This window comes from Quercus lobata, chromosome 1 (assembly GCF_001633185.2).
Source record: "Quercus lobata isolate SW786 chromosome 1, ValleyOak3.0 Primary Assembly, whole genome shotgun sequence".
NCBI lineage: Eukaryota > Viridiplantae > Streptophyta > Magnoliopsida > Fagales > Fagaceae > Quercus > Quercus lobata.
Genome location: NC_044904.1, coordinates 16,236,703 through 16,264,627, shown reverse-complemented (window position 1 = coordinate 16,264,627; position 27,925 = coordinate 16,236,703). Strand labels below are relative to the sequence as shown.

General features: G+C 34.7%; 3 protein-coding genes across 5 annotated transcripts; 2 read left to right on the top strand and 1 right to left on the bottom strand.

Moving 5' to 3' along the window:
- The first annotated feature begins 301 nt into the window (after positions 1-301).
- Positions 302-11,837, top strand: LOC115981051 (molybdopterin synthase catalytic subunit-like). Of its 2 annotated transcripts, none has more exons than XM_031103243.1 (3): positions 302-392; positions 1,246-2,886; positions 3,011-5,550. In XM_031103243.1, the coding sequence occupies exons 2-3, from the start codon at positions 1,250-1,252 to the stop codon at positions 3,633-3,635; spliced, it is 2,262 nt and encodes a 753-aa protein (XP_030959103.1). In that variant the 5' UTR covers positions 302-392; positions 1,246-1,249; the 3' UTR covers positions 3,636-5,550. The 2 variants fall into 2 exon arrangements, with proteins under 2 accessions (XP_030959103.1, XP_030959108.1); XM_031103248.1 differs by lacking the exons at positions 1,246-2,886; positions 3,011-5,550 and adding exons at positions 5,557-5,610; positions 10,972-11,837 and having other exon boundaries at positions 360-392.
- LOC115981093 (molybdopterin synthase catalytic subunit-like) lies at positions 5,553-26,616 on the top strand. The gene is made up of 2 exons (XM_031103282.1): positions 5,553-5,610; positions 25,750-26,616. Exon 2 carries the CDS (start codon positions 25,882-25,884, stop codon positions 26,488-26,490), a length of 609 nt encoding a protein of 202 aa, XP_030959142.1. The 5' UTR covers positions 5,553-5,610; positions 25,750-25,881; the 3' UTR covers positions 26,491-26,616.
- LOC115981062 (G2/mitotic-specific cyclin-2-like) lies at positions 18,497-23,011 on the bottom strand. Of its 2 annotated transcripts, none has more exons than XM_031103258.1 (9): positions 22,235-23,011; positions 20,393-20,513; positions 20,247-20,301; positions 19,919-20,149; positions 19,699-19,824; positions 19,385-19,633; positions 19,143-19,304; positions 18,869-19,050; positions 18,497-18,787 (listed from the first exon to the last, which is right to left on the bottom strand). In XM_031103258.1, the coding sequence occupies exons 1-9, from the start codon at positions 22,779-22,781 to the stop codon at positions 18,643-18,645; spliced, it is 1,818 nt and encodes a 605-aa protein (XP_030959118.1). In that variant the 5' UTR covers positions 22,782-23,011; the 3' UTR covers positions 18,497-18,642. The 2 variants fall into 2 exon arrangements, with proteins under 2 accessions (XP_030959118.1, XP_030959111.1); XM_031103251.1 differs by having other exon boundaries at positions 19,919-20,155; positions 22,235-23,010.
- Positions 26,617-27,925: the final 1,309 nt, after the last annotated feature.

Below are 27,925 nucleotides of genomic sequence, written 5' to 3'. Positions count from 1 at the left end.
ACAACGGAAATGATTTAATTTCTCTTCCTCTCCCTCCTCTTTCTCTCGAATCAAACAAAGTGTAAATGCGAATCCATGCGCGTTCCCAAAGATACCCTTGGAAGTCAACACCAACTAAGTTGAACATTAGGAAAAAGGGTTTGCACTTTATTGTAATTAAAGTAAAATATGAGTGCCTTTTATAAAATACTAGAAAATAAAACTGGGTCTATTTCATAAACTCCCATATAATACATTAATACTAATAGAAGGCGTTGAAAAAGAAAAAGAAAAAGAAAAAAAAGGCGCTTGAAGTAGCGAGGTTTATGAGTGGACAACGAAACCCTTAACATTTCTGCTGGACTCACTCAGACTCAAGCACTTGAAAAGAAGAAGACAAAACCCTTAAAAAGGTGATTTATGTTATTTCTAACTTCTCTTTCATTTTTCTTGCTACAAATTTTTAGCTACTCTCTATTGTATACATCGTTCAATATCGATTTGAGTCTCTGTATTTTTTTGAGTCTCTGTATTTTTATACTATTTTGTAATATTTCTTTTAAAGTTTGTTTTTCTGTTAAGTTTGTGATACCCATCTGAGAAAAACGCATTATCTCTCTCTCAATACCACTAGAAATTCTGAACTGAGTTGATAAAATTTGGTCTTAGAGTTCTCAATTCAGGAGCATGATTTATGGTATGAAAATTAGTCCATTTAGAACTTCTTGTTGCTGTTGTTGTTGTTATTGGTGGTGGACCCAAAATTCCATACAATAGATTTAGAATTCGGAAGCAATGCGTAATGCATTCTGGAACGATTGAAACGATGTGAATATAGCTCTATGGAGCTCTAAATTTGCCAATTATCATGTGTTTTTAGCCGCATTTCCAAGTATGACAGAAGCTCTTAAGGATTGCTCCCTATTATTGGTCATGTTTAGAAAGTTCAAATTTTTAAAGGGGACATTGTTTAATGCAATGTCTTTTAAATGAAAAGATATGCTTTTCGAAAACTTACCCTCTTTAATTTAGATTCTAGTGGAAGAGGGGTATTCACTTTTTGAATGAAGTAAAAAGGGTAGTCAGGAAATTTATTTATTAGCTTTTCGAAGAAGACTACATTTTGGGCATCCCGAAATAGAATAGAGGACTAACAATTTAATATAGAGGAGTATTTGCATTTCTAATTGTTGCTTGTGAATCTTTGTGTCTGATGTTTATGGTGTAGATGGTTGTCAATGGATTAACTTGTACCTATTGTTTTAGGAATATGACTTGTGTTGCTGGTAGTAGCACTCCCACGGCTGAGGATGATATTTCCCCGCTTTGGAAGTATGTAACGAAAATAGACAAGATAGGTGTAGGGGGAGGGAATTGTAAATTCCAATGCAATTATTGTCAGTTGATTTTTAAAGGGTCGTATACTAGGGTTAAGTCTCACTTGCTAAAAATACCGGGTCAAGGAATTCGGGGATGCTCCAAAGTGACACCTCAAGATATTCGAGAAATGCAAAGAGTGGTTGTGGATCAAGCTGAACCGAAGGTTAGAAAAAATCCCCTTGAACTGGTTCCTTTGCTACTGCCGCCGCCGCCGCCACCACCACCACCACCACCGCCGCCGCCGCCGCCCCCTTTTAATGCAACCTCATGGTCTTCTAGTGCTTGTTCTGGCATTGGGGCATCTGCCATTGGTTCATCTAGGCAGGAGAGTTTAGAGCCAAAGAAAAGAAAGGCCGCAGAATGTGCAATTGTAGGGAAATCGTCGACACTTGATGCTAAGGAACACTTAGATGCTATGATTTCCAAGATGTTCTATTCAGAGGGCTTGCCGTTTCAATTTGCTCAAAATCCATACTACATAAGCGCATATTCTTTTGCTGCTGAAAATCTAATCAGTAATTATTGTCCCCCTGATATCAATATGTTGAAGACAACACTTCTTCAAAAAGAGAAAGCAAATATTGAGAGGTTGTTGGAACGCATCAAAAACACATGGAAGGAGAAGGGTGTAAGTATTATAATTGGTGGATGGGCTGATGAACAAGAGCAACCGTTTGTAAGTTTAATGGCAGTAACTGAAGATTGGCCAATTTTTTTGAGAGCCATTAACTGCGAAGGTAAATATGAAGATGAAAATTTTCTTGCTGTTGTGATTATGGAGACCATTGCTGAGGTCGGACCCCAAAATGTGGTTCAAGTGATAACAAACAATGCCCCTGTTTGTAGGGCTGCTGGAATGCTTGTTGAGGCCCAATATCCACACATTTTTTGGACACCGTGTGTGGTTGAAAGCATCAATCTTGTTATAAAAAATATATGTGAAGCAAAAGACACAGAGGCTAAAGATGTTACATATGATGAATGTAGGTGGATTACAACTATTATTGCAGATGCTATGGTAGTAAAAAATTTCATTATGCATCACTCAATGAGAACAGTCATCTTTGAACTGTTTGCTAATTTGAAGATGCTTGCAATAGCAGATACACGCTTGGCCACAATGATTGTCTTGCTCAAAAGGTTTAAACTCATTAAAAGCGACCTTGAGAACATGGTTAATAGTGATAGATGGGCTTGTCTGGAAGTTGATAATGTTCAAAAGGCACAATTTGTGAAGGAAAAAGTATTAGATCACTTATGGTGGGAAAAGATTGATTACATACTTTCATTTATGGATCCCATATATCAAATGCTAAGGGTTGCTATTGCAGAGAAGCCATCTCTTCATTGTGTATATGATATGTGGGACTCGACAATTGAAAGAGTAAATGTGGCTATATATCAACATGAAGGGACACAGGAAGATGAGGATTCAACCTTTTATTCCGTAGTGCACAAAATATTAGTTGATGGGTGGGACAAAAGTCACACACCTCTTCATTGCTTGGCACATTCATTGAACCCAAGGTGAATTCTGAGCTCCAACATGCTTAATGTTTGTTAGGTTTTATAATCATGATTTGATCAATACTCTAAGGATAAGTTTATTATATTGATTTCTTACAAGGAGGTGTCATTTCTTGTTTTCTAGGTACTATAGCAGAATGTGGCTTGATGAGGCTCCTAACCGTGTTGCACCCCATAGGGATGCAGAAATTTCTCGTGAAAGGAACAAATGTATGAAAAGATATTTTCCAGATATTGAGGAGCGAACAAAGGTCAATACTGAGTTTGCAAAGTTTGCAGCTAAGTATGATAAGTTTGGAGATCATGATTCCTCGCATGATAGAGGAATCATGGATCCAAAGATTTGGTGGATTGTCCATGGGTCTTCAGTGCCCAAACTACAAAGTTTAGCCATAAAACTACTTGGACAACCTTGTTCCTTATCTTGCTGTGAGAGGAATTGGAGTACATACTCGTTTATAAATTCGATCAAGAGGGACAATTTAAATCCAAAATTTGCTGAAGATTTACTATTTGTGCGTACCAATCTTCGTCTCTTGTCAAGAAGAAGTCCACAATACATGCAAGGAGAGAACAAAATGTGGGATGTGGGAGGAGATGCTTTTGAATCATTCGAGGGTGCTGGCATGCTTGAGACTGCATGTCTTTCACTTGATGAACCAGAGTTGGAGGCTGAAGTATTTGCCGATGCAAGAAATGGCTATGATGTTGAGCCTATTAAAGTGGGGTCGAATGGAAGAAAATTTTAGTTTTAATTTTTATGATCTGTTTTCCTTGATTGAATGATGGATAGTGAATTTATGATAGTGATATCTTTATATGGAGTTAGATACTTTAATGGGGTCAAGTACTGTTCTGTATTATAATGGTTTTTAGATGCAATTAATTTTGATTTATTCGTTCATGTATTTCATTTTGCGCCTTCTGCTGTTTATTGCTTTAGGTATGTATGATTGAGTCTTTGTCTATTTCTTTTGTTATTTTAAAAAGAATGTTTTCCTCATTTTTCCTTTATTGTTAAGCAAACAAATTGCAGATTCTGGCAACATGGTCATTGAATGTTAAAAGATACAACTCATTTTTTTAAAACTTCAAAAATTTCATTGCCATATGTGTGTGTGTGTTTTTATTTTGAAAATTTTGTTCTTTTGGCACTTCCGGCCTTGTCATATCTCACCGAAATACTATACTACTATTCAGTGTGATGATTGTTTTTATGATCAATTCTGCTTGAATATTAGTGGAGTTTACATGAGCAGAGATAGTCTTAAGGCTGTGAACTATTGTAAAATACTTTATTTTCTAGTTTTCACTATCAATATTGGCTGCCTGTTATAATGTGCTTGTGGACTGGTGCTAAATAAACAGAGAGAAGTGCATTTGTTTTTAGCATGGATCAGTAAACTGAACTTTATTATGTGGTAGTATTGCAATTTGCCCTCTGATATCTGTGGAAAGCTATCAATGTGATTTGTCACATACCTGAATTCATCCGACCACAGTTGAGTTTTGTAGTACAGTTCACTAATATGCATTCCATGCATATATTGTAAATATATAATTTATCATAATTAGTGAGGTTACTATTAGGTGGATTAGTATGCTCTGACTTGTAGCTGAACCATCTCAATAGTATCTCTCATAATTAGAGTACAGGTATGGGTTCTTTTTTATTATTATTTTTTTCATACCGACCTATTAGCCTCTCTAGAGGTACTTTCTCTAATACATTAATAATGCGTCATTCTATAGCTGGGGCCAACTGGCAAAGCAATTGAGATATGTTTACCCAGTTGTGTATAGGACTTAATAATTAATAGTTGAAACAATTAACATGAAAGAAATTAGGTTTCAACTCATTACTTGGCGTCAGGCCTGAAAATTGGCTGGCGGATCTTATTTCAAGTTTTGTGGTGCCCAGTTGTACTCATTATTTACTAGTTAGTAAATCATGATCAAATGGCAAACCTGTATCATTGATTGATACAAGGTTCTCTGTTTGTGCCCATAATCTACTTGGTCTTGTTCATTTTAGCCAGTGAAAAAAGAAGAAAAAGGTGTTGTTTGCTATTTTTATAGTAGTTCCCATCTAGTTGGTAGTAATTTTTAGACTATATACTGTGCCTTTATGTTCTATAGTTGTTAAACTTACCCTGCAATTCATAATTGTTTTGGTTTTTGTTTTCTCGCTCCATATTCCGAATATTGGTTGCTTGCATTTGCATTTTGTTCTTCCATGATTATTTCCATTTGGGATATTTTATTAAACTGGTCCACTTTAAGCTGCATTATGTTTATGCCTAATGAAAGTGCGGAAAGTCTGCTCATAATGCAATAATTTTTTATTATTTATATATTTAGAAAATTATCAATATGATCCTTGGAAGGTAGGATTTGGTGTGTTTGGGTGGTTGGGGCCATTACCTTTAATGTAGTTCCTTTTTTGGGGTGTTACCATTTCTTCTTGCCCTTATTTTGTGTTAGCCTAAAGAACATATAAGTGCCTTCAATTGACAATAATTGTGAGCATATACTGTTCATTGGGTTTGCGCAACTGCCTTCTTTTTATCAAGTTTCTAGTGCTTCTTATATGTTTTGAATTGGTTTTGTACTACTTATGCTTTGCCTTCTTTGTATAGTTGATTAACTTGAGTATTTCTGTTGGTATAGGCATGTGCTTCAATAGATCCCAAAGTCTTATGATATTAGGCTTCATTGTTAAAGGTATGTGATCTTTACATCATTAGCTGAAATAGAATCTGTTTGATTGTGTGTACATTGTTGATATCCTAAAACTGCAAAACATTTTAAGTGACATCTGACGGAACTTCTTCTGAAGCAAAACTATGCTTCTCTTGTCCTTAGTTGGACAAGCTGTATGGTATGTATTTGATAAAAGGCATGTTGCAGATATCCATGCCCATGGTCCCGAAATCAAGTTTATTACATGAATATTACATACATCTTGGAGTTTCCGTTGCTAATATCTTCTTCATCTTTTTTTTTAAAATGTTGTTACTAGTCATTGTACCTTTTGTGTTCCTCCCCCCCCCCCCCCTCTTTTTTTCCTCTTCCCTCTTCATCCTTATAGTTGCCTTAATTATCTCTCAGGTTCTCAATCTGCAATGTGATCTCTCTCTCTCTCTCTCTTTTTTCTTTTTTTCTCATTTTTCAAGGATCCCACATGTTGCAAACAAAAAAATGAAAAGAATCACTGAGTCGCGGATTGAGTTGGTCTTTAGACATCCCTAATGTATTCTTAGCTGATTTTTTTTTTAATAAAAAAAATTAGCATTTGAGTACACAAGTTAGCACCAAATTTATGCAGTACTTATGTTGGTTTTGCAAACCCCTTGAAAGTCCTCAATAGGCACTCCCAAATTAGGAAATAAACGTCACACCAAACACCTGGAAATATTTTTCAGAGCATTTTTAGGAATGCAACTGAACACCAGAAAAGAAAACATTTTCAATTGAAAACATTTTTACATAAAAAATGTTTTACAACAAAACAACCAGAGCCTAAATAAATTGTGGAATACTGACTAATTCACTGTTATTGACTCAATGGCTTACAATCTTATGATTTGTGGTCTAGGTTAAGAGAATCCTTCATCTAGTTGAAATCTTCTTTTGTAATATTATTTTTTGAATGGCCTCTCCTAGGAGCTCTAGCTCAACTGGTACCTCCTCCCCCTTATAAGTCTAGTTGGAGGGTGAGGTCATGGGCAGGGCCAGGGGGCCAATTGCCCCCCTGACCCTACCTGACCCTTCCCAAAAAATTATTTACCGTGTATTCTTTATAAGCTTCTTGTCCCTTCCCCTAAGAAACTGTTTGACTGACTTCTCTAAGTAAAAAAAAATCCTCCATGTTGTCCACCTATAAAAGGAAATGTGATATATATTGAAGTTATATTTCAATGCTTGATCTCTCTTAAAATTCTTTCCATAATAATGTAATATCATTGAGTTGTATTTGGATTTATAGATCATATTTTCCTTTTTTAAAGTTACTAAATTTCAATTTGCTCTTTACATACCAAGTTACATTTTTAAATTCTTTTATTTAAATCAATCATTTAAGTTAATACACCAATGATTATATAGATATATATTTTATATATATATTTTAATCATATGAAATTCATAATATATACCTATTGCTATTTCATTTTGCCAGCAAACATGTACATAATTAAATTATATTAAGTCCCAATTTAATCCTAAATGAACTTGTATTGAAAAGGATTTTCCAAATATTGTTCTAAATTTGAAAAAATTTAGTACTGATTTCAATTATAGTTCACATTTATATTATACTTCTTACAGCCATGAAATTTTTGATTAATAAATTATAATATTAGTTGATAATTAGTTTTCTATATTCTATTTTAATTTTGCCCCTCTAAACTAAAATTTTGGCTCCACCATTGGGTGTGTGTAATTTACCAAAAAAAAGTTGTTTTTATTATTACTGCTAAGTTACATACGAATCCGGTGGATTTTGAATCCACAATCTCATCCTCCAGTGGATGTTGAATCCACAACCTCATCCATCCTCCACTTAAGCACTTGCAAGGGAAGGAGGTGTCGCTTTAGCTAGAGCTCATTCCTCCTAGAAATTGATTTTTAGATCCTATCATTTTGTTTCTCAAGCACAAGCCCTCTCTTAAAGAGTTTTTTATTCTATATCAATTTTGGTATTAGAGCAAACAAACATTAATCCATCAGTTGCCCGTCTTCGACACCAATAATTATCTCATGTCTTGGATATATGCAACCTCCTTACAATGTGTGGGTGCCACAGACTCACACACCGTGAAATGGAGGATACATATCCGATATATGAGATATCTCCTCCTTTGACACCAACAACCAAGACACCATCATTCATAACAATAATATCAGTTGACCCATGCCCATAAACCCAAAATCACGCCAACCTGCCCAAATCCTACCACCCTGGTCACCCTTTCACCTCCAAATAGCAACCACAACAATATAACCACCATATACCTCCTTGATTGTGACTGGAATTGGGGGGGGGGGGGGGGGAACCTGTTGTCATCGTGAATCAGTGATAGACCCACAGTGCATAACCCCAAACCACTACCATCAAAGCCAAAAATATCACTCTCACCCCAACCACCCAAACTTCCTTAAGCCGCCATTGTTGCCTTTCAAAATTGTGGGTTTTTCCCCCCTGATAGATAAGATAGAAATCAACTTATGGCTGCTCTATGATGATTGCTTTTTATCATCATCATCATCAGCCCAAAACACCAGTTGTTTTTTGGTGTAGACGAGATTTGAACCCCAAATGTCTTATTCAACAATGTGTTATTCTTGCCCAAATAAACCCTCATAGCCGGACAAAACCATAAAAGACTTATCATCCCATCTCTGTCAGCACTAACAACCCACTTGTCACAGCATGACCCAACCAGTGTAAGCTCATGACTCAAACTCTTGGGCACCACCCAACCCATCAGCAGCAACCAAGCTTAAACTTGGTTTCTTGATCCGACAACTCACATTAACAGGCAGCCCCAATCAGATTTGATCTGGGTATGCAATTAAAAGATTTACTGATTCATGTAATCGCAATCTTGTGAACATGTCGGCCGAAACACCAACTTGAAGCTCTGTCTTTGACCCATCGCTCTGCTGTTGACTTTGACCACAAAGCCACACATCCCAAACATCTTTGAGCATTGTCAAAGCCCACTGGGGAGGCTGACTAGCTGCCACCACCACCAAGCCCTCAAAATCCATTTTCTAGAGATTAAAACCAAACCCATTAATGATCCCCAATCCCTTCAACCTGACCTTTTAGAAGGGGGGAAAAACTCCAATCCCAGTTCACCCATTACTCAACCTGACTCATCAAAAAAAAAAAAAAAAAAACAAACAAACAAACAGTTCAGCATAACTTGGCCCATGTGGGGAAAAAAAAAGCCCCACTCACTCCCAAGGTTTCCCAGCCATCTAATATCAACATGAGCTACATTGATAGGAATTGAGTGTCTCCCACCGCAGGAGAGTTAGAGTGGACACTAAATTAGACCCATTTGATTGATTTTGTTGGACCTAATTGATTGTGATTGATGATGATTAGTGCTGATTGATGCTGTTAAAGAGATTTTATTTTTTTCGTATTTTCATATACTATGCTATGTTGCGTGGATACGGACACGATATGTAGAACGACACAATATCTAGTACGGCGACACAACATTTCTTGAAAAACTAGGATACGACATGGCTAGGATACAACAATTAATATTTATTTTTAGGTATATATATTTTATAATTGGACATAATTTTTTATACATTGATCAACATGGCAGGGCAATAAGTATTACTATGTACTCTCGGCATTAGTTTATTTTCTTTCCATGTTGATGTAATTTGGAGAGCCTATCAAAAGGTGATGGACTGAACAATCAGCATTAGATAGTTGATCAGGGATTTATAAAATTTGAGTTGGAATTTTCCCAGTTTTTGGTGATGATTCCAAGGAAGCCTAGGTGCTGATTGATAGGTTCCTATCCTTTTCCTACACTTGTTGATTCCAAGAAACTCAAGGTGGTGAACTGGTGAGTCTTGGGTTCTATTTTTCTTTTCCAAAGCTTTGTGCTGATTTAAAGCAAACCTTAGTTGATTCATAGGTCTTAGTCCTTTGTGTTATTCTTATTTTTGTTTCTCAAACACAAGTCCCCCTCTTAGAGTTCATTGTTTGGCATCAGTCTGTGCTTGTACTCTTAGGTAATATTGAAAATATGCCTTGGTAGCCTTTTTGAATGTTTCAGTTGCAAAAGATGACATAGATAAAGCACCAGTGACTGGCTGAAGAACTCTATGGCATTTTCTTACCTTATTTTATTGGTAAATAAAAATACACACACACACACATGCATATATTTTGGGTTTAAACCATTTATCAAATGTCTATGTAACTGTTGTATGATGGGTGTTTTCAAAAGTGTAATTACTGTTGCCTATAGGTGAACATTGTCTTCAATTCTGTATAAGGAAAAGTTTTGATTGGGCCCCCATCTAGTCTTGTGCCTAGTTAAATTGCTAAGAAACTCATATAACATCTCTGCTATTCACTTGTGAAATCGAATCATCTATGGTCTCAGTGGCTTTATTGCCTCCATTGACATGTTTGGCTTTAGCGACTGTTTTAAAATCATGGCATGCTGTTGGCTTTTGTGACTGTTCTAAAATCACGGCATGCTAAAATTTACTTTTAACAAATTTCATTTTCTGAATTTTACATCTTGACCATCAGAGAGATTTCAGTTTAAACACAAAATTGTGCTTTCTCATTGAACAAGAGCGATTATTAAAGCCAGAACTTTTCTTACCTCAATTGAACTTCTTGAATTAATACATGAATTTTCCCTTTCATATATTAGGTGGCGTGTTCCTTTATAAGAGAGTGTTTCATTTTGTTACTGAAAAAGGGAGAGAGAGAGAATGTGTTTCTTCCAAATCCAAACTATATATATGGTCTGTATTTTTATTTTAAGCAGAACACTAAATTCAGTTTATGAGGGATTTTCATGCAAGAGTTTTTTCTCCCATTTACAACTTGATCTGATTATGTCTAGATGTCAGTTTGAATAATTCTATGAACTATGAACAAGCTCCGAAAGGCTTAATTGTGTGTTAGTTAAGATGAAAACTGCCTTTTCCAACTTTCAACAAAGAATCTCTGATTGTGGATGCTAAAATTTTGTCATACTACTTTTTTATTTGGTGCCATATTTCTTATCATAAGAGACAGAAACAATAAAATCTTATTCCTAATGAACTCACCTCATGAAGAGGTCATTATTTCGAATCTTTCCTTCCCCTTGGTCCTCTCCTTGAAGTTAAAGCTAGCTTATGTGTGTGTGTGTGTGTGTATATATATATATTTAAAAAAAAAAAAAAAAAAAAAAGAAGAAAAAGAAAAAGTTCTCCGATTATGATGTCATTAAACCTTTTTTTCTTTAAAGTTTTTTTGCTTGGGTCATGATATTGACATTCCAAATTCATACACCAATCTTCCCCCTTGTTTCCTTATGCAAACAGTGTGGCTGATATTGCCATCCTTCTGGAATCTGGACCATTGAATCACATGTTTCTATTACTCTTTGGAAATCTACGCGAAGGAATATAAGTTAACTCAATCTTTCAGAGCTCAGAATAAGTCCAACTGTCCCTCAAATGATGGCTGCTGAGGAAAAAACTTTAGTGGAAATCTTGGAAGAGCATAATCCAATTGACCTTGCCAAGTACATAAACTATGTAAGCGCCCCACAAGCTGGTGCAATAGCAACATTTTCCGGCACAACACGTGACACCTTTGAAGGAAAAGTAGTCTTGGAGCTAAGATATGAGGCATATACACCAATGGCAATCCGATACCTTAAATCCATTTGTTCATCTGCTAGATCATCCTGGAATCTCCACTCCATTGCTGTTGCTCACCGGCTGGGGCCGGTTCCAGTGGGAGAAACAAGTGTCTTCATTGCAATCTCGTCTGTTCATCGAATTGATGCGTTGGATGCTTGTAAGTATGTGATTGATGAGTTAAAGGCGACGGTTCCTATATGGAAGAAGGAGGTTCTTGCTAATGGAGAGGTCTGGAAGGAGAATTCGGAGTTCCTTGAGAGGAGATTGGAGCTTGGAAAGAAGGATGGAGACTGCTGTGGGAAAAAGGTTGAGGCCGAGGTGCATGACAAGAAGGGCTGCTGTGGGACTAAGGTTAAGGTCAATGAAGAAGGAATTGCCAACAACAGCACTGGTCATGAAGGCTCCGGTGAAGTTGAGTAAGGGAAAGACCTCTTTTCTTTTTCTTTTTCTGGCTGAATGGGGAGGATCCTAATAATGGTTAAGTGAATAAATTTAATATTTCCCTAACAAGTTTTAAGCTTTTGGGATAATCTATAATTTATCACTTTTTTTTTAATTGTCATTTTCTTTTCCCTTTAGAAATAATGGAGTATTCTTGTAATCGCCTTGAAAGTGGGAGACATGTAGCATCTCTTGATTCTCTTCCCATCCTTTCTGTGTGTCCACATGAGTGACTTTGACAGAATTTTGAGACCTACTGGGTGGTGGTGGCCGGTTTGGATTAGGAACATTGTCTTAATCTTATTGCTTGGGGAATCTCTTTTGGGGTCTCAATCCTTGGCTAAGTCCTGCAACAACATGGCACATGCTTAGCCCACTGCACTTTGATTAACCAGCATCTGCTTCTTGTAATACCAAGTCAATTTGGGGCTCCTTTATAACCATCATTTTTTTCTCCAAGTAAAAAGATGTGATATATCAAAGAAGAGCTTTTGGAAAGGACCAGAGAAGAAAAGCCATGGCCGCAAAAAAATTTCTTCAAATGTTTTAATAATAATACCCCTAACAATATAAGGAGCATTTTTATTTATAAATTAACCATTTAAATATTATAGAAAGATGTTTGAATATTAAAATTTACAATTTGAAGGTGTGTCGGGATTATCTAAGAACTTTTACTGTCTTGCAAGAAGAATTTCTTCTTCACCTATAACAGGTAATAGAGGAAGAACATTCATACAAAAAATTTTGTTACTTTTTTTTTACAACTGTTAGGATAGCATGTTGTGAAAGACTCACAATTTGACAAAATGGAAAACCGTGAAAAAGGTTGTGCCCCTAAAACATATGACCATCTTTCGCCATCTCAACTATGATAAGAAAATGCCATCCACCAAAAGTCCATTTTTCTCTTCTCCACCAAAAGTTCTTGGTTTTGCTATATGACATTCAGTAACCAAACATAGAAGAGGCAAAGAACACCTGGTAAAACTAGGATCCGGATCCTCTCCATTTCAAACCCTTTGAAATGGAGAGGGTCCAATTCACGGTGGGGATTTGTTTGAAAATTATCAAGGGCCAAAAATGTGTCACATCAGTAAAACTAATCACAATGAAGGATGGCCACAAGTACATTTAGTAATCATCATTACCCAAAAGTTGAACAGCGTCATACACATATTTTTACAAACTACAAGTGAAGAAAGAATATATAACAAATCAATCAATATATATATATATATATATATATATAAGCAGAGGCTTCATGCGAGAGTGCACGAGCTCTTGCCATATGGCGCTCTAATATATGTAGTTTTAAGGACTCAAAACAGTTCAAATTTTCAAACGTAATTCATATTCTTAACAATCTTATGACTATGGTCACATTATATTCCCGTGACTGAGTATCAGAGTACCAATGAATAATCCTCATTGGCTGGGTATCGGACTACCAATGAATAACCTCCATTGGTTTGGGTATCAGAATACCATTGGTTTGGGTATCAGAATACCAATGAATAATCCTCATTGGGTGGGTATCAGACTATCAATGAATAACCCCCATTGGCTGAGTATCAGAGTACTAATGAATAAACCCCATTGGTTTGGGTATCAAAATACCAATGAATAACTCCCATTGGCTGGGTATCGTGTTAACCCTTTTTTTTTTTTTTTTTTTTTTTTTAAATTTATTTTACTGTTAGCATTTACATCGTGTAGTGCTACGTAGGACTCCACTCTCTGTCTTCTCTTCAAAAGCTTAGCTGTTGTTTCCTCTTCTTCTACAAGATTTAGTCGTTTCAAATTGCCAACCTCTCTGTCTTCCTCATAATTAACATGACTTTTCTTACGTTCCTGCTTTCATCTATTATAAGTGAAATGAACCCGGTAATGAGACTGTGCCCAAATAAAGGAGAAAGAAAGATGGTTGCTACTCAGGAAGAAAGGGAGAAAGAACTTCAAGGCTAAATAAGACATTCACAGATACAAAAGGAATAATCTTCAAAGGCAAGACCTAACTTGCTTTTAATTGCAGGTTAATCATTCTTCTTCTTTTTAATATGAATGTACTGTCTCTATGTTTATGCAATTTTTTTTAATCCCTTCATTTGTTTATTTTATTTGAAAGATCAACTTTACGAACAAAAAAAGTTGTTCCGTGTAATGTGTTTAATTAAATTTCTCTAAGAAAGGTGGTTTGTAATCCTTTGATTCAATTTCTTAGAGTGCTACAGACTTCTATATATGTGGTAGTTTGTAAATTTTTTTTATTTAACCAAAATTAAAGTAAATTTCGTGTATAAGTTTTTAGGTTTGCTATAAGACTTAACGTTGTTGCTATATTTATCATGAAGTGTGGTTTGTGAGTTTCTTATTCATTTCTTGACCACTGAATATTGATGAGAAAACCAGATCTTTATTCTAGACTAAGTAGTGAAGACCCTTTCCGCATTTGATGTTACAAAAGAAAAGACTGTCTTAATTTGTTCAGAGCCAGGATGATTCTTTTTATGTTCGCAAGCACTAGAAGTGTCTTCTCAAATCAATCTCATAGTGTCAGCTTTTTGGCTTAATATGTTTCTGTATATGTTCACATACGTTTATGTTTTTGCTTAATGGAGTTTGATAGTTTGACAGCTGAAAGTTTCTTCTAATGATATATGTACTAATCTTTCCAGTTCTACAAACAGTTTTTGGCTTTCCTTGACATACATCAAATGGGTCCCTCCCTAGAGGATGTTTGTGCTTTCATTGTGACCAAAGATTAGAAACCATTCTCTATTCACTCTCCAAGGTATTTTGTGCTTAAAGTCATTAGTTTCATATATATTGATAAACAGTATGATTCTTCCATATGTTCTACAATATTAAAAAGGTCCATTCTCATCTTGATATGTAGATGAGATTAACCTACGATGAACTCAATTAACAAGTTCAAAAACTCCTTCAATTTGTATTTAGTTCTTCCCATAAATAACATATATGAATTTATATATTTGATAAACTTAAATATGCACTCAACGAAATTTGCTTAAATATTATTTTGATTCCTTTGGTACAACCTGCAATTAACTCCAGTAAACCAAGTGTTGGAAAGACCCGTCTCAAGGAAAGAGGCATGTTTACTGATGAATATTTGTATTGGGTTTGTATTGCAACACTGCTGGTTTTTCTCTTTGTTTTAATGTGTTTTCATTACGTTGTAATCATAAGCAGATATTTTTCTTTTCTTACATTGGTTTTTCCTACTGCAATAAGATCCATGGGGTTAGTGGGTGACATTATTCTTAATTATGATGGTTAGTGGACAAAGTTATTTGGTTTTCATAGAAAGTAACATCTAAAAAAAAAATTCTGAAACATTTCCTTTCAAAATTAAATGGATTTGAGGTTTATATGTGGTCTTTTAATGTAGACATGGCAAAACGGGTCAGAATTTTTTGACCCGACCCTACCCAACCCGAAAAATACCCGACCCAAACCTGATTTTTTTTTTTTTACCTGAAGCAAAAACAGGTTGACTCGTGACTCGACTCGTGTTTTTTACGGGTCAACCCGACCCGACCTGCGACCCGAACCGAACCCGAGCCATTTTTTTAAAACTTTTTTTTTTTGGTAAAAAAAAAATAGTGAAATTAAGACAATATTGGTTTAATTGTTTATTGTGAGCTTTAAGCAAACAATTGATACATTTACATAACTACATGCAAATTAATTGAAAAATAAATGGTTGAGCATTCTGTAATGAGTAAAGATTTTTAGATATCAAATAGCAAAGTACATACTAAAATAATCTGATTACAGTAAAGTTAAAAACAGATTTAAAATTGTAGATATGTGTGAGACACATTCACAAGTGTGAAAATAGTAAAGCCAAAGTATCAAATTAGCATAAATTATGAATGCTTAGATCTATTTTTTAACAATTTATGTTCAAAATAAACAGCTTTTCAAAATAAATTATGATATTTCCTAGAGTGTGTGCTGCTTAACAATGATATGATCTTCATAAAAGAGATTAGATATAAATAAGTAAGCAATCAAACTTTAATGTATATTTTAAATTAAAATAGAGTGTCAACCACAATTGATAATAGATTATAAAATTAATTTTTAAAATTGTAACTTTCTTATATGTTTTTATTCTTTATTAAATGAGTTATCCAATAAATCATTTGTAATTTTTTTTTGTGGGAATGTTGATATTGTGTAAAAATAAAACTTGTATATTTGTTTTACTTATCTTTATGTTGTTTTGTTTTAGATAGCAATGTTAGGATTTGTATAATTTTAAAATTATTGAATAAGTATTAATAAGTTTAACTGAGTTTATTCCTGATATAAGTAGTGAATTCAAAATAATGCATTTTACATCAAGTAATATGTTGTATAACTATCCAAATGGCAAATACATATTGTTTTCTTTATAAAAAAAATTAAAAAATAAAAAATAAAAAATTTCATGTGAAAAATACGGGTCAACCCGACCCAACCCGACCCGACCCGCAATCCGATTGACCCAAACCCGTTTTCAACCCGCTTAAAATGACATGTTTTTGACCCGTGACCCGATTGACCCGACCCGACCCGCCCGTTTTGCCATGTCTATTTTAATGTTATGAATGATCCTACACAAATGGATTGGCATAGAACCTCAAGCTAAACTGTGATTATCGTGGCCTGTCTAGGTTAAAAAAGAAAAAAAAAAAAAAAACACTATGTTTGTGCTTTTTTTTGTTTGTTTATATATATATATATATATATGCTATAGTTAAGTTCTTGTAGCAAGTGATGTGCTATAATATATGTACAGCATTCTCCAAAACTATGTAGTACTCTAATTTTACGTTATCCTTAATCATTAACTTTCTTCCTACTCATCCTACTATACTTCAAAACATGGGCTGGCGTTTTAAACTTCATTAAAGGCAAGAAGCCCGTTAAGATGACAAATTAGAGCAAATTACAGCGCAAGTGTAACTCTATTGATTGTCCCCACATTTAGATGATAGTAATTGATTGTTCCCACGTTTAGCTCATCTCAACACCAGGATTTGTAGTCTCAATGTAGTGACCATTTTAGTCAATCAATTCTAAAGATTAAAAATATTTCAACGTATTTAGTCTTTTGGACTTCAGTATTGGACTCTTCCACTACTAATTTATTATTATTATTATTATTTTTTTTTTTCTGAAATCAAATAGTTTCTCCCATTATTTGCATGTTATAAAAACCCGTTACAGTCCTATAGCTCGCTGGACAAAGAAAAGTGAACCGGTGTATTGTTTTTTTAAAGAATAACCCAAATGCCATTATATTTATATACCTCTGATTTTATTCTCTCACTTTGCCTTTGCTTCCTCCATCGATACCAATTTGCTTTGAAGCTTACATCTTCCTCTGATAGCTGTGTATTAGATTCAAACTTCATTCCTTCTTTGCTAAACTCAAGGTATTTTTTGCCTTCTATTTTCTTCTCTCCTTTTTATTATTTAAATACTTCTGTTGTCTACTTGAATATCAAATGGGTATTTGCACGCAAACTGTTAGTTAAAATGCCTAAGTGTTTTGCTCTTTTTTTTTTTCTTCTTTTTTTAGAATTTGATTTTGATAACATACCTCCTATTTCATTTGGCCAGCCCCTAATAGAAATGAATAATAGGATGAAATTACCCTTTAACTTTTGTGATTTTACTTTACTGTTATATAAACCTCCACATAGAGCAAAGTCTCACTGAGGAAGAAGTTGAGTTGGTTATAAGTAGTAATGGAAGCCATGAAAGTAGAATGCATGGATTTTTTTAAAGCTCTCTGATTTATTTTGCTTACTGTGTCGATGTTAAGGACTTAATGCCAAATGATTTTGTGTAGGTACTATTGTATTAGTTGTGGGCACAATTTGATGTGTTTTGATGTTTGTGTTTGCTGTTCACAAGTAGAGGGATATTGCTCCGCTGGATGTGAATGGCGATGTTGGGGTCTCAAACAAAAATTGTGAGGTACATGTCTTTGATGTCAAGGTTTCTGATTTCCTTTTATATCAAGTTGTGATAGTTGTTTAGTGACATTTAGTGCTGCCCCTAATTAACTAAAAGTGAGTTGTTAATTCCTTTTCTCTTATTCCTTCTTTTTTTTTTTTAATTTTTAAAATTTTTTTTTTATTGAAGTTATTTGTAATTTGTGGAGTTGAATATAAATGTTACATTACAAATGCCACCTAAACCCAATTTTTTTGTAGTGGTTAATGGAAAATTGTTTTGATGTAGCATGTAACTTTAACTTTTTTTTTTTCCGCTTAAGTACAATTGGTGGTGCCCCTATTTAACTTCAAGTGAGTTTTGTTTTATTGAAGTCATCTACTACTTGTGGAGTTGTGGATAAATGTTATGTTAAATGAAAAATTCTATTGATGCAGCATGTAACTAATTAGCAAATGTCATTGGATTAATTCTAATTGAAAATTTAATTGCAATTTTTTTTAGTAGATAAAAATATGTTCATGTTATTACTTTAACATATGTTCCATATTCTACATAAAATTCTCATATAGCAGCTTACAACATTATCCGCGCATTGGGCGGGCCCTCCACTAGTAGAAGATAAATGAAGGATCATAACAGCAAAATGATCTCCTCCCTATTAACAAATGCCAGCCAATTAACAACAGTGGCGTGACATACTGGTAACTAATGCCATCATCTAAGTTGAATACAAGTTTCTACAAGATGATTTGCTTGACAGGCTTTTGGCTGGGGTGAGAAGAGCAACAGCGCCCCTATCTGAACTTGTGAATTTCCTATGCACTGCCTTGAGCTTACTTTCTGCAGCCAAAGAATGTAAGCTTACCAAGAGTGGCGTGACATACTGGTAACTAATGCCATCATCTAAGTTGAATACAAGTTTTTTCAAGTTGATTTGCTTGACAGGCTTTTGGCTGGGGTGAGAAGAGCAACAGCGCCCCTATCTGAACTTGTGAATTTCCCATGCACTTCCTTGAGCTTACTTTCTGCAGCCACAGAATGTAAGCTTACCAAGAGCTCCGCGCAATCCCTGTTACATTGCAAAGTAAACATCATCAATTGTGGTACACGGAAAGAGATGCATATAATAACTAAATGTTCATCAACTTACTTTAGCTGGCATTCAGAATAGCCTGTGTAGTGCTCTAGAGTTTCATTCCAGGAAGGGCTGTTGTCAAGGGTACATCGTGCAGCATAAACAGCAGAAGCAGCAATCTTTGAGGGGCAATATGAAGTTATAGTAGGATAGTGCAGTAGACCAAGTTCAGCTAAGAAAAACACCATATTCTCCATCTACACATCATAAAAATCAAATAATTAGTCCCAATTATCTCTTACAATCAGAATGTTAGACATGAAATTTCATCACAACAAAATTTGTGTACCTGCTTATCAGATGGCACAGAGGCCTTGATATATCTAACAAGGAAAACATAAGGAGTAGGGACCGTCATTAACCATTCCAGCTTTTCCAAGATTGTTTTCTCCATGACCAATATCTGTTCCCTAAGATAGGCATTGTCTGAAATGCCAACAAAGTTATTGACCTGCACATTTTGAAAACCCAAGATTAGGCAAAAGAACATTTCATTAAAAACAAAGTCATTGAGCATGTACTGATCCCTACCTCTGGTGCCCAAGTCTCTTCATACTTGCTTGCAATTAGCATTGAGCTGATTCCAACCAACTGAAGTTCCCTCCTAGATACCACCACTATTGAAAGGAATCGATCCACAATATTTATTGTGAGATACAGGGTCTCTGGCGTGAGTTCAAATTTGCGATGAACCTCTATCAACCAGTCTACAAGGATTGATCTCATCTTAGCATTTATGTGTGTCTGCTTAATCATGTAGTCATGCACTTGACTCAAATCCTGCATCAGAAAATTCTAACAACATGAGAGAGAGAGAGAGAGAGAGTCAGAAGGTTAAACAGTACCTCAGTCTCTTTGAAGAACTTGTACATTTCATCCACATATTCAGCCACCGCCAATTCATTGTCAACATCAGCAGCATCGATATTTTCTATCAGATCCTTGGGCTTTTTGGTGATTCCACAAGCAGCCTGTGAGGTTAATCAAGTTTAGTACAAACAATGAAACAGAACATGATCAAAAATTGGAAACCACAATGGGGGGGTCCTAAAATACAAAAATTACCTTGCTTCGAGCAGTGAGGGTCTTGACATTCTTCCTTGAAGGCCCATCCTTTGATTTTCTTGAACCAGCACATTTACCCTCATCCTCTTCATCTGAGCTAATAACAATCACCTCCTCAGGATTAGGCATCTTGACAATCTTTTGAGCTGCTGCCACCTTTGTTGCTACACCGCCTTTCTTCACAACAACCCCATATCCAGCTACTGCACCTAAAGCATCTTTAATTGGTTTCTGCAACTTCACAAATTCAGTACATTTATTAATTTGGTGACAGTGCAATTCAAGACTAAACTGAAAACATATATGTTTCAAATAAATGGTATGCTACCTTGTTCTTCTCTGCTGCTGTTTGTGCATTAGCAATTAGTTCTGTACAAAAAGCCCTGCAAGACAAGAATTACACATAGAAGCACGTGAGCAAGGTGATGTGTGAGTGAGTGTGTGTGTGTGTGAGAGAGAGAGAGAGAGAGAGACCTTGTAATGGGCTGAGCTTGAAGCTTCACTTCCACAGCTCTCTCAGCAACCATATTACCAATATCTTGGAGAACTCGCCTAGTCCTTCCTTCTGCAGTTACATTCTTCAGCATTCCTTCACCTGAAAATACCAGTAATCTCAAAATCAAAAGGCTATTCGAAAGAAAAAGCTAGAACACAAATAACAGGCTTTAGGGGCAAAACATACCTGAAATAGCCCAAAATACAAATTGAACAAAGGGAGTAATTTACCCCTATTTGAAAATGGACTTATAACATTGGTCAATGATTAATTTGTTAGATTAAATAATTATGACTATAGCATGCAATATTTTTTTTTGATAATTTTTTTTTATGTGAATTAAATAATCAACATTGGTTTTGATTAAATATTTTTTCTGCTTTTTTATTATACTAAAAAAAACCATCCTTAATTGATAATAATTAAAAAAAGAAAAAAAATGTTTGGTTTATTTGTTTACTAAAAAAATCAACAAAATATTAAATTTTGAGTGTTTCTTTCATTTATTATTATTATTTTTAATATATATATATTTTTTATTTTGCTTAGTACTTGAATTTAATTTATACATAATTATTATTTAAAAAAAACATAAACATCATTTTTGAATTTGTGATGTGTTTTTCAAGGTTGAATTCGTGAATTTTTTTTACATGTATTTTTCCTTGTGTAAACATGTTGACATGTCCTTGAAAAAAGTGCATTGTAATTTATAACAAATAATTAAATGTTTAATTTTCTTATTAAAAAATTGTGTAATATCCTTTAATTTATGGATACAGATAACATACAATTTTTTTTTTCCTCTATTCGCAATTTCGTTGATATGGTAAAAATAATTCGTTTTTCAACAAAGACTTAGCATTTTATTTATTTATTTTTTTTTTTTTTTGAGAAACTAGACCCAAAAGCCTAGAAATAGAATAGAAACCCAGATAAAGACTACCCAGAGAGAGCCACGAATTGTAATTGGAACTAGCACCTATACCAGTAAACAGTAAACAGTATTGTTCCAATGAGCTATGACCATATCTGTAATTGCCAACAAACTTGTTTTAGAAAGCAAAACTAAAAATAAACACAAGCTAGTGCCAAATAAAAATTAATCCCAAGAAGCAGAAATTGTCTTGGAACATTTACTTGTCTAATTGTTAAAGAAATTTAAGGATCAGACATCATTGTGAAGAATAGCTCCTTGCACTCCTCCACTAGATAACCAATAAAAACTCTCAACATATCTGGATTCTTAATAAGATAGAGGTAAGTCCTCATTCGCAATTTAGAATCAATTCCTATCTCATCCAAGAGATGGAACACGTCTTGCTCAGGAATGGGAAGACGTGCCAAGTGTTGGAGTGAGTGTGTTTCAAACACTTAACCTTTGCTTTGTGTCTCACATTGGTTATGAATAAATCTTGTTATGAGTTTATAATGCTTTGCATATCTTAGGTGGTAAATTAAAACACAATGAGTTAGGTGTTGGCTTGAGCTTGGGCCTGGGTTTGTTACATCATCCTTGGGCCTCATCTTTTCTTTGTTTTAGCCCGTTGGGCATCAAATCTGCACGGTACCCATTGGAGGTCTTGTCCTTTAGTTCAGCCCACTTATCTTCCTTTAGTTGGCATGTAAGAAACCTGTTTTCACTTTCTTTCCTACTATTCAGTTTTTAGTTTGTGACATCTTTCTATCTCCATCTATTTATTTTTGTCCTTATTAATTTTTAAGGGTTTATATTATTAAATCAAAACCTGTTTATTTAGCCATTTCGTTCACAACTTCACCTGCAACTAAATCCTTAGAGAGAGAGTAAAAAAAAGTACCTTCAGGACTAGCTTTCACAGCTTTTCGGTGAGCGAATCTCGCAGAAACCGGCGGTTTCTCATTCTCCTTATTCAAAAACGAAAGCTCCATTGAATCTTTCCTCTCTACCGGCCTCGACGCCACCACCTTAGCCTCATCATCACCGCCGTCCATCACTTTCTTCTCCGCCGCATCGTAACCAACACTGTATCCTAATCCTCCACCACTCAAAACAACGCCGTTTTCGTACACGTCACTGTAATCGCTGATCCGTACGTCATCGGAGACCTCCACAACCGGCACAGGAGTAAGCGGAACCATCTCCGGCGCCGGATCTTCTTCGGTCCTGGTGTGGAGCTTGGAGGAAGCGACGATGCTGATGATGATGCAGTTGATGACGATGTAGAGGTAAGGAGGCCTCAGCCAAGTCAGCACGATGCTCCAAATGGAAGGGACTTCCGAGACCACGAAATCCGATACCACAGAGACTGAGACCTTCAACGCCATGGCCATGGTTAACACACCGGTAGAGATCAGAACCAGTTTCAGAGACAGCATAGACGCCATTGTTGGATTGCCTGTGAATCTGAGAGAGCTTTTCTGTTTTTATTTTTTTTCTCTTCGAGTGAGAGAGCGTTGCTGTGTTCGAAATGATGAGATGGGGTATTCATCGAGGAAAGGTGTACGTGGTGAAATATGGACCGTCAGATGAAGAAGAGGGAGAATGAAATGGAAGGTGTTGATGGATTTGGTTGCTTTTGCTGAAGGCACTTTAATGATGAGTTTGTCCTCAATAAGCGTATCATCCATAACAGCCGTCCAACATTCTCTATCTTTCTTAACGATATCATTAATGGTCATTTTTTCTGACATGCTTGAACTTATAAATAAATATTTAAGTAAATAAATATATTTAATAAAAGTACAGTTAGGATACACATTAAATCAACAATTATTGAAAATATTTTTTTAAAAATTAAAAAAATTGTCAATATTTTTTTAATAAGCGTATCATCCATAACAGCCGTCCAACATTCTCTATCTTTCTTAACCATATCATTAATGGTCCTTTTTTCTGACATGCTTGAACTTATAAATAAATATTTGAGTAAATAAATATATTTAATAAAAGTACAGTTAGGACACACATTAAATCAACAATTATTGAAAATATTTTTTTAAAAATTAAAAAAATTGTCAATATTTTTTTAATTTTTGAGAAAATATTTTTAAAAATAATTAAGAGAAATAAAATCTATTTAACACAACCATCAGGTTTAGCTTGTTGTCATGTGCCAGCCCATTGAATGAAAATATTTAACAAACAAACTTGTAAAATTTAAGACAAGCTGTTTTGGAAACAGAAATATTTTAATTTTTATGTTTCAAAAGTAAAGAACTATCAACAAGAAAATGGGAGGAGAGAAGGCAAAGTTCCTTTTTTTTGCAGGCAGTCCATTCCCACCCACAATTTATATGCCCTTATGAAAAATGTATTCACTATCAACAACTCTCGCTTTCCAAGTGCGGTCTTCCTGTAAAATGCCATATTTACACAATATCCATGGTTGAAATAATAAAAGCTCATTTTACCAACACAACTAAGCAGACAAACGTAAGCAAGTCGAAAGCAAAAGGTTGCCAACACAACTTAGGACAAAGACATAATGTAAAACAATAGAAATCTCTTGGCATGTTTCTCATATATATTTTATAATTGGACATAATGTTTTATGCATTTTTCCCATATATATTTTATAATTGGACATAATGTTTTATACATCGATCAACACGGCAGGGCAATAAGTATTACCACGTACTCTCGGCATTAGTTTATTTTCTTTCCATGTTGATGTAATTTGGAGAGCCTATCAAAGAGCCTTGGACTGAACAATCAGCATTAGATAGTTGAACAGGGATTTATAAAATTTGAGTTGGAATTTTCTCAGTTTTTGGAGATGATTCCAAGGTAGCCTAGGTGCTGATTGATAGGTTCCTATCCTTTTCCTACACTTGTTGATTCCAAGCAACTCAAGGTGGTGAACTGGTGAGTCTTGGGTTCTATTTTTCTTTTCCAAAGCTTTGTGCTGATTTAAAGCAAACCTTAGTTGATTCATAGGTCTTAGTCCTTTGTGTTATTCTTATTTTTGTTTCTCAAACACAAGTCCCCCTCTTAGAGTTCATTGTTTGGCATCAGTCTGTGCTTGTACTCTTAGGTAATATTGAAATTATGCCTTGGTAGGGTTTTGAATGTTTCAGTTGCAAAAGATGACATAGATAAAGCACCAGTGACTGGCTGAAGAACTCTATGGCATTTTCTTACCTTATTTTATTGGTACATAAAAATACACACACACAGAAATATCTATATATAAAATATTTTGGGTTTAAACCATTTATCAAATGTCTATGTAATTGTTGTATATGTCAAATTGATGGGTGTTTTCAAAAGTGTGATTACTGTTGCCTATAGGTGAACATTGTCTTCAATTCTGTATAAGGAAAAGTTTTGATTGGGGCCCCATCTAGTCTTGTGCCTCGTTAAATTGCTAAGAAACTCACATAACTTGTGAAATTTAATCATCTATGGTCTCAGTGGCTTTATTGCCTCCATTGACATGTTGGCTTTAGCGACTGTTTTAAAATCATGGCATGCTGTTGGCTTTAGTGACTGTTCTAAAATCACGGCATGCTAAAATTTACTTTTAACAAATATCATTTTCTGAATTTTACATCTTGACCATCAGAGAGATTTCAGTTAAAGACAAAATTATGCTTTCTCATTGAACAAGAGTGATTATTAAAGCCAGAACTTTTCTTATTGACCTCTATGCAAGGTTTCATTTTTTTACCTCAATTGAACTTCTTGAATTAATAAATGAATTTTCCCTTCCATATATTAGGTGGCGTGTTCCTTTATAAGTGAGTGTTTCATTTTGTTACCGAAAAAGGGAGTGAGAGAGAATGTGTTTCTTCCAAATCCAAACTATATATATGGTCTGTATTTTTATTTTAAGCAGAACACTAAATTCAGTTTATGAGGGATTTTCATGCAAGAGTTTTTTCTCCCATTTACAACTTGATCTGATTATGTCTAGATGTCAGTTTGAATAAATTCTATGAACTATGAACAAGCTCCGAAAGGCTTAATTGTGTGCTAGTTAAGATGAAAACTGCCTTTTCCAACTTTCAACAAAGAATCTCTGATTGTGGACGCTAAACTTTTGTCATACTACTTTTTTATTTGGTGCCATATTTCTTATCATAAGAGAGAAACAATAAAATCTTATTCCTAATGAACTACACCTCATGAAGAGGTCATTATTTCGAATCTTTCCTTCCCCTTCGTCCCCTCCTTGAAGTTAAAGCTAGCTTATGTATATTCCTTTTTCTTTTTTTTAAGAAGAAAAAGAAAAAGTTCTCCGATTATGATGTCATTAAACCTTTTTTTCTTTAAAGTATTGTTGCTTGGGTCATGATATTGACATTCCAAATTCATACACCAATTTTCCCCCATGTTTCCTTATACAAACAGTGTGGCTGATATTGCCATCCTTCTGGAATCTGGACCATTGAACCGCGTTTCTATTACTCTTTGGAAATCTACGCAAAGGAATAGAAGTTACTTAATCTTTCAGAGCTCAGAATAAGTCCAACTGTCCCTCAAATGATGGCTGCTGAGGAAAAAACTTTAGTGGAAATCTTGGAAGAGCATAATCCAATTGAACTTGCCAAGTACATAAACTATGTAAGCGCCCCACAAGCTGGTGCAATAGCAACATTTTCTGGCACAACACGCGACACCTTTGAAGGAAAAGTAGTCTTGGAGCTAAGATATGAGGCATATACACCAATGGCAATCCGATACCTTAAATCCATTTGTTCATCTGCTAGATCATCCTGGAATCTCCACTCCATTGCTGTTGCTCACCGGCTGGGGCCAGTTCCAGTGGGAGAAACAAGTGTCTTCATTGCAATCTCGTCTGTTCATCGAATTGATGTGTTGGATGCTTGTAAGTATGTGATTGATGAGTTAAAGGCGACGGTTCCTATATGGAAGAAGGAGGTTCTTGCTAATGGAGAGGTCTGGAAGGAGAATTCAGAGTTCCTTGAGAGGAGATTGGAGCTTGGAAAGAAGGATGGAGACTGCTGTGGGAAAAAGGTTGAGGCTGAGGTGCATGACAAGAAGGGCTGCTGTGGGACTAAGGTTAAGGTCAATGAAGAAGGAATTGCCAACAACAGCACCGGTCATGAAGGCTCCGGTGAAGTTGACTAAGGGACCCCCTTTTCTTTTTCTTTTTTTGGCCGAATGGGGAAGATCTATTCATTTGCAATTATCACTTTATATTAGAATAATGAATCTAATAATGGTTAAGTGAATAAATTTAACACTTCCTAACAATTTTAAGCTTTTGGGACAATTGCTAATTTATCGCTTCTTCTTTTTTATTTTTTTATTATCATTTTTCTTTTCCCATCAAAGTTAGTACTATCATTGTAACTAGTAAGTTTTTCGTGTGATGCACAAATAATTTTGTAATATTTTATATAAAATGGTTTTGAATAATGTTGTATATATATTATAAAGAAAAAATAAACTAAATTAGAGTAAAGAAACATATATACATTTTGAGATATTAAAAATTAATTTAGTAACTTCACTGCATATTTGTAGCCTTCTTAAGGTAAGATTATTATTTTTTTAAATCATGAAACCAAAAATAAATGCAAGAGTAACGGGACCATGAAAATCAACTAATTTGTGTTGTGTTTACATATTTCATACTACGAAATAAAAGTATGCTCAATTCTCTGACTATATTCCACTCATCGATGGTGTGACATTAAGATATGGTGTGGGCAAGTGTGTTTATGTCTTATAGATGATTTAAAATTAAACTATTGTAGAATATGACTTTACATTGCATACCAAATATTCTCTCTACCCAAAACAAAAACTAATTAACCAAATTACCTAAACCTAAATCATATTTAAGCCCCTAATAAAAAGAAAAAAAAAATTACCCATAGGGGTTTCCAATGTCTTGATGGTGGTGGGAGATATTTTGGTAATATAGTGAAATAGTGCGTTTTATTTAACAATCCACAATATTTTTGTATCTTTCTATCTTTCTCTAGAGTCTTATCTCATTAGTTATTACTATTAGTCTTTACTTTATTATTATTATTATTATTTTTTTAAAATACTAAAACAGTGGGTATGCTAAAAGATTTGAAGAATATAGTGAAAGTTGTGGTGTAAGCTTAGAAATTAATAAGATATTAATGAGATAACAGTAAAATAAGTTAAAGTAAACTTTTGGATAATAGTAAAAAAAACTTAATGAAAGAGGTTAAAAAATGTTAAATGCAAAATTAGAGTGCCACTTGGTAGGACCTCATGCACTCTCGCATGAGATCCTGAAATAACATGGCACATGCTTGGTGTGTGTCCACATGAGTGACTTTGAAAGTGGGAAACATGTAGCATCTCTTGATTCTCTTCTCATCCTTTGTGTGTCCACATGAGTGACTTTGACAGAATTTTGAGACCCACTGGGTGTTTGGATTAGGAATATTGTCTTAATGGGGAATCTCTTTTGGGGTTTCTATACAGGGGCAGCCCAACATAGTTGAATATCATAGTTGATATAGAGAATTGAATATCATAATTGAAAAAGATACTTTATTTTAGATATAAGACGATTTAA

Bases quoted from the DNA above. Each gene is read 5' to 3' on its own strand.
- LOC115981051 (XM_031103243.1), top strand. From the start codon at position 1,250: ATGACTTGTGTTGCTGGTAGTAGCACTCCCACGGCTGAGGATGATATT. The intron at 2,887-3,010 runs GTGAATTCTGAG...CTTGTTTTCTAG, and splicing joins GCACATTCATTGAACCCAAG to GTACTATAGCAGAATGTGGC.
- LOC115981062 (XM_031103251.1), bottom strand. From the start codon at position 22,781: ATGGCGTCTATGCTGTCTCTGAAACTGGTTCTGATCTCTACCGGTGTG. The intron at 19,305-19,384 runs GTAGGGATCAGT...CAAAATGTGCAG, and splicing joins AAGAGACTTGGGCACCAGAG to GTCAATAACTTTGTTGGCAT. The intron at 19,051-19,142 runs GTACACAAATTT...TATGATGTGTAG, and splicing joins CTGTGCCATCTGATAAGCAG to ATGGAGAATATGGTGTTTTT.
- LOC115981093 (XM_031103282.1), top strand. From the start codon at position 25,882: ATGATGGCTGCTGAGGAAAAAACTTTAGTGGAAATCTTGGAAGAGCAT.